The 11,259-nt window shown below is 36.9% G+C and overlaps 1 protein-coding gene across 1 annotated transcript; it reads left to right on the top strand.

Annotated features, from left to right (window-relative positions):
- Positions 1-9,247: 9,247 nt before the first annotated feature.
- Positions 9,248-9,865, top strand: LOC110113728. The gene has a single exon (XM_020846403.1). It carries the CDS (start codon positions 9,248-9,250, stop codon positions 9,863-9,865), a length of 618 nt encoding a protein of 205 aa, XP_020702062.1.
- The last annotated feature ends 1,394 nt before the right edge of the window (positions 9,866-11,259 follow it).

Raw genomic sequence — 11,259 nt, 5'->3', positions numbered from 1 at the left:
AATAGAATTTAGACATTTATCGAGTAAGAATAATAAAATATTTTGACCATATGGTACGCCATAGAGCATTTCAAGGAGGAGAATTGGTCATGGTGTTGAGAAAACCAATTATACCACACCAAAGAATTGGTGGTAAATTCAAACCAAATTGATAAGGCCCTTTCATCATCGAGAAGGTGTACCAATGAGGAGCATATCAACTTATCGATCTAGAAGGTCATCAACCTATGCCCTCGATCAATGCGAGATATCTGAAGAAGTATTATGCTTAGAAAAGCAATCTGAATATCATTCCCTTACAATGGGAAAGAATATTTCTAAGATGTCTTAAAAATTCTCCCATAAAGAAAGGGGGCATTTTTAAGTTTAAAAATGCCAAAAATTTAATGATAGTTTAAAATTCCCTTTAATATAGGGGGTATTTTAAATATTTATTTGGGTTAACATCAATCCCCAAATAAATATTTAAAATCATTTTGAAAGCTACCACTATAGAAATACAGGGTAGAAGTTAGTGCCTTCAAGCAAGCAAATATACGATCATTACAAAGATTGAAGATTCTTCTTTAAATTTGCTAAGATTTTAAAATTTTAGATTGAGCAGATATTTTGATCTAACAACCTCAACAAATTAAATTTGATAAGTATGAACAGTTATAGTACAAGTCTAGTGCTCAAACAGATATGATATAATTCTCAACAAGCCTATATGCAGCCGAGTCACTAACAGCTTTGCCTACTCAACAAGCCATGATAAGAGGCCGTAGTAGGAAAGAACCTGTTTTATTAAACCATTGACAAATACTATCAAATTTGATGTTTGTTAAACTTAACGAATCAAATTAGTTTAGATTTTAAAGATTTCCTCAACTAACAAATGGATTGAGGCAAAATCTAGAAGAAAAATCTCAATCAAGTCAAAGGCACCAAGCTACAATGAAAACTTATATCAAATTTAGAGGCATTATCCTTCAATAAATCTATCATTCACAAAGCTAGGATCGAAGAAGCTTCTCTTCTTCAGTATGTCCGATAAAGCATAAAGCTTAGGACCGAAGAAGTTATCCCGTAGTTCTTATAAAGCCATAGGCAAAACTAAAGGAAGATTATTATCATCAAAGTCCATCATGCATAAAGTCCCAGACTGATAACTATTTGCCACCGACCTAATACAAATATAAAGTGTATAGGTAACCGCCGGTATGGATTCTTCAGCAAGCTCATGAAAGCACCAAGCTGAGGCAGAAGAAATGTTAATTCCTAACAAATCAAGAAGATAAATTAAGGATATCTAAAAGACCCTCTATGTGACATCTAAAGTCTAATTCTAGAGTTCTGTATGGTCAAATAGCTTTCAACAAACATGATATGCTATGGGGCACATATTATATTTATTGGGGGGCGGGGGGGGCATTTGTTGACCTCAAATCTCTGCTCAGACAAAACCACCTCATTCGGTTTGCATGACCCAACTTCCCTCATGACTGAAACTGCCCACAATCGCACAACCGTCTCCTCTCACAACACAAAAACAATCCCTCCTCTCATTTGGCTCTCTCACGCACATAGAAATGCTCTAAGAACTAAAGAAAAAAAGGGTTTGTGACTTACCTATCTCCCATTCGCACGCATCCGCCGACTCCAACCTTCGATTGATGCCTGCATCATTGTCGGCCTTTGCCTCTGGCCATCGAACTCATTCCTCGTCGCCGACCTGATAGCCTCCCGAACTGTCATCGGCCAAACTTTTTCATTGATATAACACGTCGTGCCCTAGCCGCACTGATTGCTTACACCTATTTCCTCATGAAGACTTCAAAGAAGCCCCGGGGTTGATCCAATCCCCTAAAGCCCTTGGCCGTCAAGTTAATCCAGCCAAGGGAGCGTAAACACTTCTTTTCCAATCTCCTCGCCGTTGATTCGCTCCAGCCAAGTCGAGCCAAAGGGAAAGTGCCCTCCCCAACCTCTCCTATCAGAGAGGGGACACCGAAAGGCTGCTGAATTTCTCGAGGGAACCAAAAATATTTTTAAAATTAAATTAAATTGCTTAAATTAGAAGGTCACACACATTAGAAGACTTGAAGGCTCTTTTATGGGATTGATTCACTCTCCCAAATCTCCTCGCCATTGATTCACTTCGATCAAGTCAAGCTACTCTTTACCGCCCAGTCGGGGAGGGGATACTGGGGGGTTGTCAAAATTTTCTCAAATTTTTTGGACTTGGACAAATTTTCAACAAGCAACCATCATTCCGTTATTTGCAACCACTCATCATCAATTGGAGCTTAAGAACACAAAATCTGGGGCCCGATAATGCCTCAAAGACCTTACCTATCGATTCACTCCATCCAGGCTAACTTGAAAGGGAAAATTCCCTCCTTACCTCCCATCGCTTGGGAGGGGACGTTGGGAGGCTGCTCAAATTTTCTCAAAAATCCGGGACTTAACCAAGTTTTTAAAAGGTTGGAGAAATGTGCACTGATTTAATTTGGAATTAATTAATTAGTTAATTATTAAATTAAAATTAAATTTCAATTAAATTTATTTAATTAATTGATACAATCAATGGGAACCAAGCAATCATCTCAAATGGCAATTAAGTACGATCTCCAATCAAGCATCGGCAATCAATTAAAATCTCCATCCAAGCATCGAAAACCATTCGATCTGCAACCGGCAATCATCAAAGCTTCTGAAGACCTAATCTCCTCGCCATTGATTCACTCAGGTTGAGTCAAGTCACTCCTTACCTCCCGGCGCCGAAGATGGGATGCCGGGAGGCTGCCTAAATTTACTTGAAATTTTTGGACTTAAGTTAATTTTGGAAAGAATAAATTTCATTTGAAATTGATTAAATTGATCATGATTTAACTAATGAATAAGAATGATTAAATGATTAAGTTAAATTCCATTAAAAATTCTAATCTACTTATCCAAAATCCTATCAATATCTCTAATTTTGTAAAAAATAAGTTGATGCATATGAAATGAAGTAAGAATCAAACGTATTAATGATTGATTTTATGAGGTGATATATATTTGATAAGCATTTTCAAGCCTCGTTAAAAAGCGTTCACATACTTTGTATGAACCAAATAATGCTTCTCCCACAATGATTTCACCCAAGAAATGTAAGAAAACATTTTAGGAGAGCAATTACACCTAAAAAATTACATCCATGTCTTAATAAAGACAATGAAAAAAATGCTTAAAAATTATGTTGGTGGTATGATGCCTTCCGCTTATTTTTAGTTAATCATGGAATACAAAAGTTTAGTGACATATACATCATTCGAGTGTTTTTCATGATGTCAATTTTCTTTTAGAAGATATTATCTTTGTCACCTCGATCCTATCCTTAAAGCAATTTTGTGTTCAATTGATAAATTATTTAGTTGGAGGTAAGCATGAAAAGAACCAACGTCGTGTCAAGGAGAAGGTTGCATCATGGATAAAAATGAGCATTTGAATAAGAATGAAATAAAAGGAGATGTCAAAAGTGATTGAACTATTAGTAATCATGTTGATGCAACGATGACTATCGAGAAGAGCACTTCAGTCTCTAATGAATGCTACAATTCACTATGAACATAAGTAGGAAGTTTGCAATGCCCATAACAACTAGCTTGTGAGAAAGAATAAGGAGCTTATATCGAACAAATCAATCCACCTATGAGGGAGAATAGGGGAATTTGTTGCAAGCAAGATAACTCTTCTACGAGCACGATCAAGTAGTGGCAATTAAGCAAACACCCTCTACAAGTTATGCTAAGTGATGCTTAAAGGAGTTAAAACAAAATAAATACAATAATTGAAATTTAGAAAGCTTTAACACTACTGGATCCGCAACATGTGTGCAAGCAAACAGAAGGCATTCGTAGTCCCTTAAATGAAATCTCGGGCATTTTTTAAACAAAATCACTCTAAAAAATGGATTATATTTAAATATTTTAAAATGTTCCTTATGTATTAAATATGATCCCTTAAACTAAAAACACCCTGCATGTGCTCCGACAAGTGCAATAAAATTATAAATGTCAATGTTTGAGAATACTACGTAGGGTCAAATACTGACTAATATAACATTTTATTTACAAAACTAAATATATTCCTGCATGTGCTCCGGTCAACGTGTTAAAAGTATAAACACCAATATCTGAGAATACTGCATAGGGTCAAATGCTACAACTTGCATATGATTCGATCGTCATATTTGAATCCCAAATCCAACAATTCGAGAATGCTACGTGGGCCAAATATTTAAGTTTCATCCTCCTCCTTGAAAGGACTGGAGTCGACACAACTTGAATTATAAAAATGTCTCCCAAAATCCTATAAAAATACAAGTAATTTTAAAGCCACCCCGATGATGGCCGTATTGATAGAAAATTTAAACCGGATGGGTCAAACCTCAAATCAAACAAAAGCCCAAATTCTTGAAATAAAATCTATCATCTAAAAACTTAAAACTAAAACACTTCAACCTCCCACAACCATTTATCAGGAGTAATTAATTTGAAACTAACCTTAGCTCTCAAAGAGCGAATGCGTGTCGGTGTATCACTATGATTCATCCTCAAATAGTATCTTTCTAGTAGGGACGTAGCACATGCCCTCTGATCGGGTGGTTTTTTCGTAAAACAACACCATTATATTACAATCATGGCCAAAGCCCGTATGTTCCCTAAAGGATTCAAACCATTGAGTTATGAATCATAGGGTATATATTATAGGCACAAAGCCCTCTATCAGCTTAAGTGGATTCATATTTATCCCCTTATATAAATATCAATCTAGGTCTATAAGGTATTCTTGGATGAAGCAACCCATGGCTGTCGATAAGATACCTTCTGTCATATTGGGTCGACTACCTCCTCTGACTAAGTAGACCATGGATAATGATAGCCCGGGACGACGGAACCATGGGATCTTGATCGGGCTCGTCTTCATCCCCCCCACCACAAGTTTTAAGTTTATGGTGATTAACTCTAAATTCCAAACTTTAAAATTTAAATCCAAGACTAAAACCCTAAAATTATTACTATTATTATATGATAAGTTCATAACATATGTGACATCCTTAATGACTAGCCTCAATCGAATGCTCTCTCCTATTATCAGGAGAGGTAATTAATTATAGGGGTTTGCGCCTATAGGAAACAAGAACTCAGATAAAAAAAGTCCTCACAAAATGAGGGCCAAATCTCTGGTAGTGTCTTATCTAAAATCCAATCTGCCTTCTGAAAATTCCCCCGGAACCTAATCTCGTTAAAACTCTTTGTCATCATCATCACACTAACACTCAAAAGAAAAATATATGGATGGCATTATAAGGTCGGGACACACACATAAATGGGTTTTTTGGAGCCCACATATATAGGGTTTGTACAGATATTGACCAGAGTATGAAATGGATTCGTACAGAATCGTACCAGAAGAATCTATTCAATTTTGAATTGTTTATACATATGATTAACAGAGTATGAAATCAGTTCATGCATGATCGTATAAGGATTTTTTTGAACTGCTCATATGTATGAAGTACGATCATATTATACGATCCAAGTATGTTCAACTTGAAATTTTTAGTTTTCTGGACCGTTTTTATTGTCCTTCATATATAAGAGTCTTAAAATTGACTATGCAACACTTCTTCTATGAATTTTCTCTTATGAGTGATGGAGAGAGTGTTTTGGGAGAGTGTTTGGGAGTAAGGATTGAGAGATCTTATAAGTAAAAATTGTGAAGGGTTCACAAGGTTGCCCAAAGGTGAGGATCTCTTTGTATATTCTTCAAATCTCTACCCTACTTCTTTGAAGACTCTTAATAAAATATCTTTAGAGAAGATCTGATACTCTACTATGATTAGGAGGGTAAGAAAGGACGTTGGTACTCTATCATCACCAGGAGGGTGAGAAAGGATGTTGGTACTTTGCCGTCACTAGGAGGGTGAGAAAGGATGTTGGTACTCTACTGTCACTATGAGGGTGAGAAAGGATGATGGTACTCTACCGCACCAGGGTTGGTGGAAGAGAGGATATTATAAGGGTTTATCTACCTTGCTATGTGAGCAAAAAGATAAACATTCTAGTATAGTGTAATACCTGAAGGAGTCTTCAGGGAGTGGATGTAGGTCTAGTTGGACCAAACCACTATAAAATTTGGTGTTTTTTTCTTTATATTTTACTATTTTTTATTTTCTGCACATTTAATTTTTGTGGTTGAAAAATAATTTTGAGAAAATTTTAATTATTGTATAAAATATCTAAATTAGTTTTCTAAATTTAAATAACCAATTCACCCCCTCTTGGTTAGCCTTGGGACAGTTGTATTAGGTCTAACAACCTATTTGAATTTCATATACACTAAAATTTTAATACAATATTTAGAGAGGACTCCAAGGAGTGGACATTAATTGATTGAACCACTATAAAATTCTGGTGTGTTCATTCTGAGTTTTACTTTTTGTAATTTACTTTTCTGCATTTTATTTTTTTGAAAATTTCATGTTGGAAAATTATATGTTTAATGATATACTAATTCAAGTAACTCATCATCACCATAGTTATAAGTTTTTTTCATTTTTGCTTCAGCATTAGGTGTTAATATTATTTATTTTAAGTTATTAAAAATCTTAAAAACTATTTTGTGGAAAAAAAAAATTTAAACAACCAATTCACCCACCTCTTGGTGTGCCTAGGGATAGTTCATGAAGCTTAACATCCTACATCAAACTTTTAAAGGTTAATTAATTAACTTAATTAAATTCTAACATAATTAGTACTTAATTAACACACACAAACTCAATAAAATATTAATCCAAATGAAGGATATGAACGAGGCACATAATATAGTAAGATTTTGTGACTAATTCTAGAGAGAACGTCTGGGTTTCTAGAGAGAGAATTTATTCCTTTGGTTCGAATTGTTTTTTTCCTGCATTTTTCTGCAGCTAGTGGCGCGGCCTTTGAATGATGATCGGAGTTCTTTGCTGATTGTTATGGCTGCTCCGCGACCTCCAGTGTTGTTACGAACTGGTGGTAGAGGCGGTAATGGGGTGGTAATCAGAGAAGGGATGAGACCTCCGTCTCGTCCTTCGGTGGTTGAAGGAAAAGGAAAAAAGGTGATTATGGAAGATGAACCAATTCGGAGGCGTGAGGATCTTGGGAGGCCATGTATTCTGAATCTTGATTTTTTTAAATCTGAAGATGTATCATCGAAGGATTGTGAATCTTTTAATATTCTTGGTTCGAATGAGGATCGGGTTTCTTGTTTGAAAAATGGAAACGGTCAAGAACGAGTTGATGTTCTTGATCTTGGTAATGATCATGGAAGGGATTTGAAGAATGAAGGAATGATGAAGGATGATGCAAATAAACAAGAAAGCTGGAATGAGATTGGTAATGCATGGACTAAGCCGAAGCACATCAAGATAGATTGGAATAGAGAGAAAATTGAATTGTCAGACGATGGGGTCGCTGTTTTGCTAAATTCGGAGATGGAGGAGAAGAATAAGCATGTCCTGAGACACTCTGTGGTGATCAAAGTTCTGGGTAGCAATGTGCCATTCCCAATGTGTAGCTTGGAGCTGAGGAAACAGTGGAGTAAGTATGGAGGTTTTCATTTAACCTCAATTGGAATGGATTGGATCCTTTGTTCTTTCAGGACGGAGGAGGCTGTGGAGGAAGTACTTAATGGTGGACCATGGTTTATCGGAGGACACATTGTTGGAATGGATCGGTGGACTTCTGCTTTTGATCCTTACTCCTTCAAGGGGATCACCGCTCCCATATGGATATGATTCCCCTGTTTGCCGCTTTATTGTTGGGATGAAGACAACATAGCGAGAATTGCGTCTCGTTTCGGGACGCCGATGTACATTGATGGTAATACCTTTCGGTGGGGGAAGAGGGAGTTCGCTCGAATATGTGTTAAAATTGATTTGGAAAAGAAGTTACCAAACGGAGTTTGGGTGGAAGGATCAGCGGGCAGATTTTTTCAGCAGGTGGAATATGAAAAGGTGGATTTGCTTTGTTACCATTGTGGTCGTGTGGGTCACAACAAGGATGAATTCCCTGAGGAGGTTGCTCAAGGGATTATAGATCAGTCCACGTCAAAATTGGTTGCAGATGAGCCCAGCAAGACTATCCCTGAAGCCAATTCTGGGATGATCAAGTCTGAATATGGCCCATGGATACATGTTCATTTTAGAAATAATCGTTTTGTTAAGGCATTAGGTGCTAGGAGAAAACTGAATGAACGACAGATAAATAAGATGGGTAATATGGGGTCCAAACCTGTGAAGAAAGTTGATTCTATTGAGCTGAAGAAGGGAGATAATGTAAGTAATCTGAACTTAATGTATGATAAAATTCCTATTCAGAATAAGGAGGATGGTGGACAGCAGAATGCTGTTAAAAATTCTCAGCCAATTGAGGTTAGTGACAGATTTGATGCTCTGATGGTTGATTCTGGTGATGAACCTGTGAAGAATAATATGGATGTGGATAATTCTGAAGCCTTGGGTAGTCAGTGCACTGAGGAGATTAATGGAGAAGGAAATAATGCAGTGAAAATTGTTGATGAAGATATGAAGAATACTGGTTTGGGATTTCAAAATGGGAGCAGTAAGGTTAAATTTGCCAAGGAGTTAAGATCTTTGGGACCTCTTGAAACAATTCATAAAAATAAGAGAAGGGATGGAAGGGTGAGTTCCATGAGTGGGGAGGTTACCCCAATCAAATTTTAAATGTCTACCCTTCTTTTTTGGAATTGCAGGGGGGCTAGGAAGAGGGAGGCCGCCTTGTATCTGAAGGAGGTGGTTAGAGAATAAGATGTTTGTTTTATTGGCCTTTTGGAGACTAAGATGACTTGTATTGGTAGGAAGGAGATTGACTATCTCATTGGGAATGATTGGGAATTTTTTCATATTCCAGCCATTGGCTTGTCAGGGGGTATGTTGGTGCTATGGGACAAGAGAATTGTGTCTTTTGTGGTCAAGGGTACTTCTTCATAAATGATCTTGGGGGATCTGTTGATCCCTAGCATGGGATTATGGAACATTGCAACGGTGTATGGGAGTCATTGTTGAGAAAGGGATGATCTTTGGAGACAGCGTGAAGATGGTTTGAAAGAACCTAATCCATCCATCATTGGTGGTGATTTTAATTGTATTTTGAACAAGGAGGAGAAGAGAGGAGGTAAGATATTTTTATTTCCCAAAGGGCTGAGGGAGATAAAACAATTTATGACAAATTCAGATTTTCATGATGTTAGGAGCATTGGACCAAAGTACACTTGGTGTAACAACAAAGAAGGAACTTCTCAAATTTGGGAAAGGTTGGATAGATGTTTGGTGAACTCGATTGCTCTTCAGAGAATCCCAGCAGCTATGACTAGGCATTTAGAAAGAGTGGCATCGGATCATAGTCCAATTGCCATTAAATTGGATGAGAAGATTCAAGTCAAGAGGAATAGTATCAAATTTGAAGATACTTGGAGGTCTTATCCGGCGGCTAGAAGCATTGTGTATCATTCTTGGAAGAAGAATGATTTTGGTGATCATAGTGAAATCCTTCAAAGGAAGAATTGTAGAACAATGAAGGCATTGTTCTTTTGGAGCAAAAATAAGTGTAAAAATCTGAAGACTCTCAAGGAAGATTTGAAGAAGGATATTATTGAACTCCAAAACAAAGAGGCTGATGGAGTTGGCTGGACTAATGAGGACCTCATTTTGCTTAGAAGTAAAGTGCACGAGCTTAATGTAACTTTGAACCGGTTAGCTACATGGTGGAATCAAAGGGCAAAGGCTAGATGGCATGAAGAAGGTGACAACAATTCAAAGATGTTCCATAAATTTGCATAGGCTAGAAGGAATGGGAATAGAGTGGTTCAAATTAGAGATGTGAATAATATATCTCAAGTTGAAGATGATGAAATTGAGAAGGTACTCACTCATTTCTTTGAAGCCAAATGGAGGAACATAACTTGTGAGTTAACTAGCTGGCCTACTGTTTCGGGAAAATAGAAGTTAAGCCAAAGTGCTGTTGATGAATTGTGCTCGGAATTTACTTTGGCTGAGCTACAGATTTCAATTTTTTAGTAGGGTAACAATAGAGCTCCAGGTATGGATGGGGTGACTTCATCATTCTATAAATGCTATTGGGATATTGTGTGGAAATCCATATGGGAAGCTATTAAGAGCTTCCTTAATTCTGGCCATATGAACAAGTCTTGGAAGGATACTCTAATTGTCTTGATTGCCAAAATCAAAAGCCCATTAACTCCCTCTAATTACAGGCCGATTAGTTTATGTTAGACTAACTATAAAATTGCAGCCACTATTTTGGTTAACAAATTGAAGAAGTGCATCTCCAATTTGATCACTAAAGATCAAATGGCCTTTATGCCGGGAAGGTCTATTTCTGAACATTGCTTGTTGGCACAAGAAATTGTTCACAAGATTAAATTCTCTAAGAATAAGAAGGGGTTGATGGCATTGAAGCTAGATATGGAACAAGATTATGATAGCATGGGATGGCCGGCACTTGATCAAATCCTTAAATGGTATGGATTTCCTTGTATGTTTTCTAAACTTCTCATGGATTGTGTTGTAGGTGTGAGATTTTCAATCATTATTAATGGAAGGAATTCTGAGTGGATTGATGCTCATAGTGGCTTTCGTCAAGGATGCCCATTATCTCCTTATCTCTTCATTATGTGCTTCCAGTTGTTTTCTAATTCTATTGAGCAGAAGGGTCAGGATCTTGGTATTAGGGTCTCACCTAGAGGCCCTAGGATAACTCATCTTTTGTATGCAGATGATGTGCTTCTTTTCTCTCATGTGTCCATCTTTTTAGCCAAATTATGGAAGAGGATAGTTGAAGATTTTTGCAATTGGACGGGTCAAAGGATAAATGTTAGTAAATCTCAGATTTTATTTGGGAAGGCAGTTGGATACACAATTAAGAAGAAGGTTACCAGATTGTTTGGTTACAAGAATGTGAAGGAGGTGAGCTACCTTGGGATCAAGTTGTCCTTAAATAGATTGAAGTTGGCTGATTTTCAAGATATGATAAGCAATGTTATGGATAAGCTCAATGCTTGGGGCAAGAAGACTTTATCCTTGGGAGGTAAGATTACTCTTATCTCTAGTTCTTTGTTGACTATGCCAAATTTTTTAGTAACCCACTCTTTAATTCCTAAAAAGTTGTTGTATGAGATTGAGAAACTTTGTAGAAAGTTTCTTTGGCATAAATC

Source organism: Dendrobium catenatum, unplaced genomic scaffold (assembly GCF_001605985.2).
Source record: "Dendrobium catenatum unplaced genomic scaffold, ASM160598v2 original_scaffold_113229, whole genome shotgun sequence".
NCBI lineage: Eukaryota > Viridiplantae > Streptophyta > Magnoliopsida > Asparagales > Orchidaceae > Dendrobium > Dendrobium catenatum.
The sequence above is the reverse complement of the archived record's forward strand: the minus strand, read 5'-3'. Positions and strand labels throughout refer to the sequence as shown.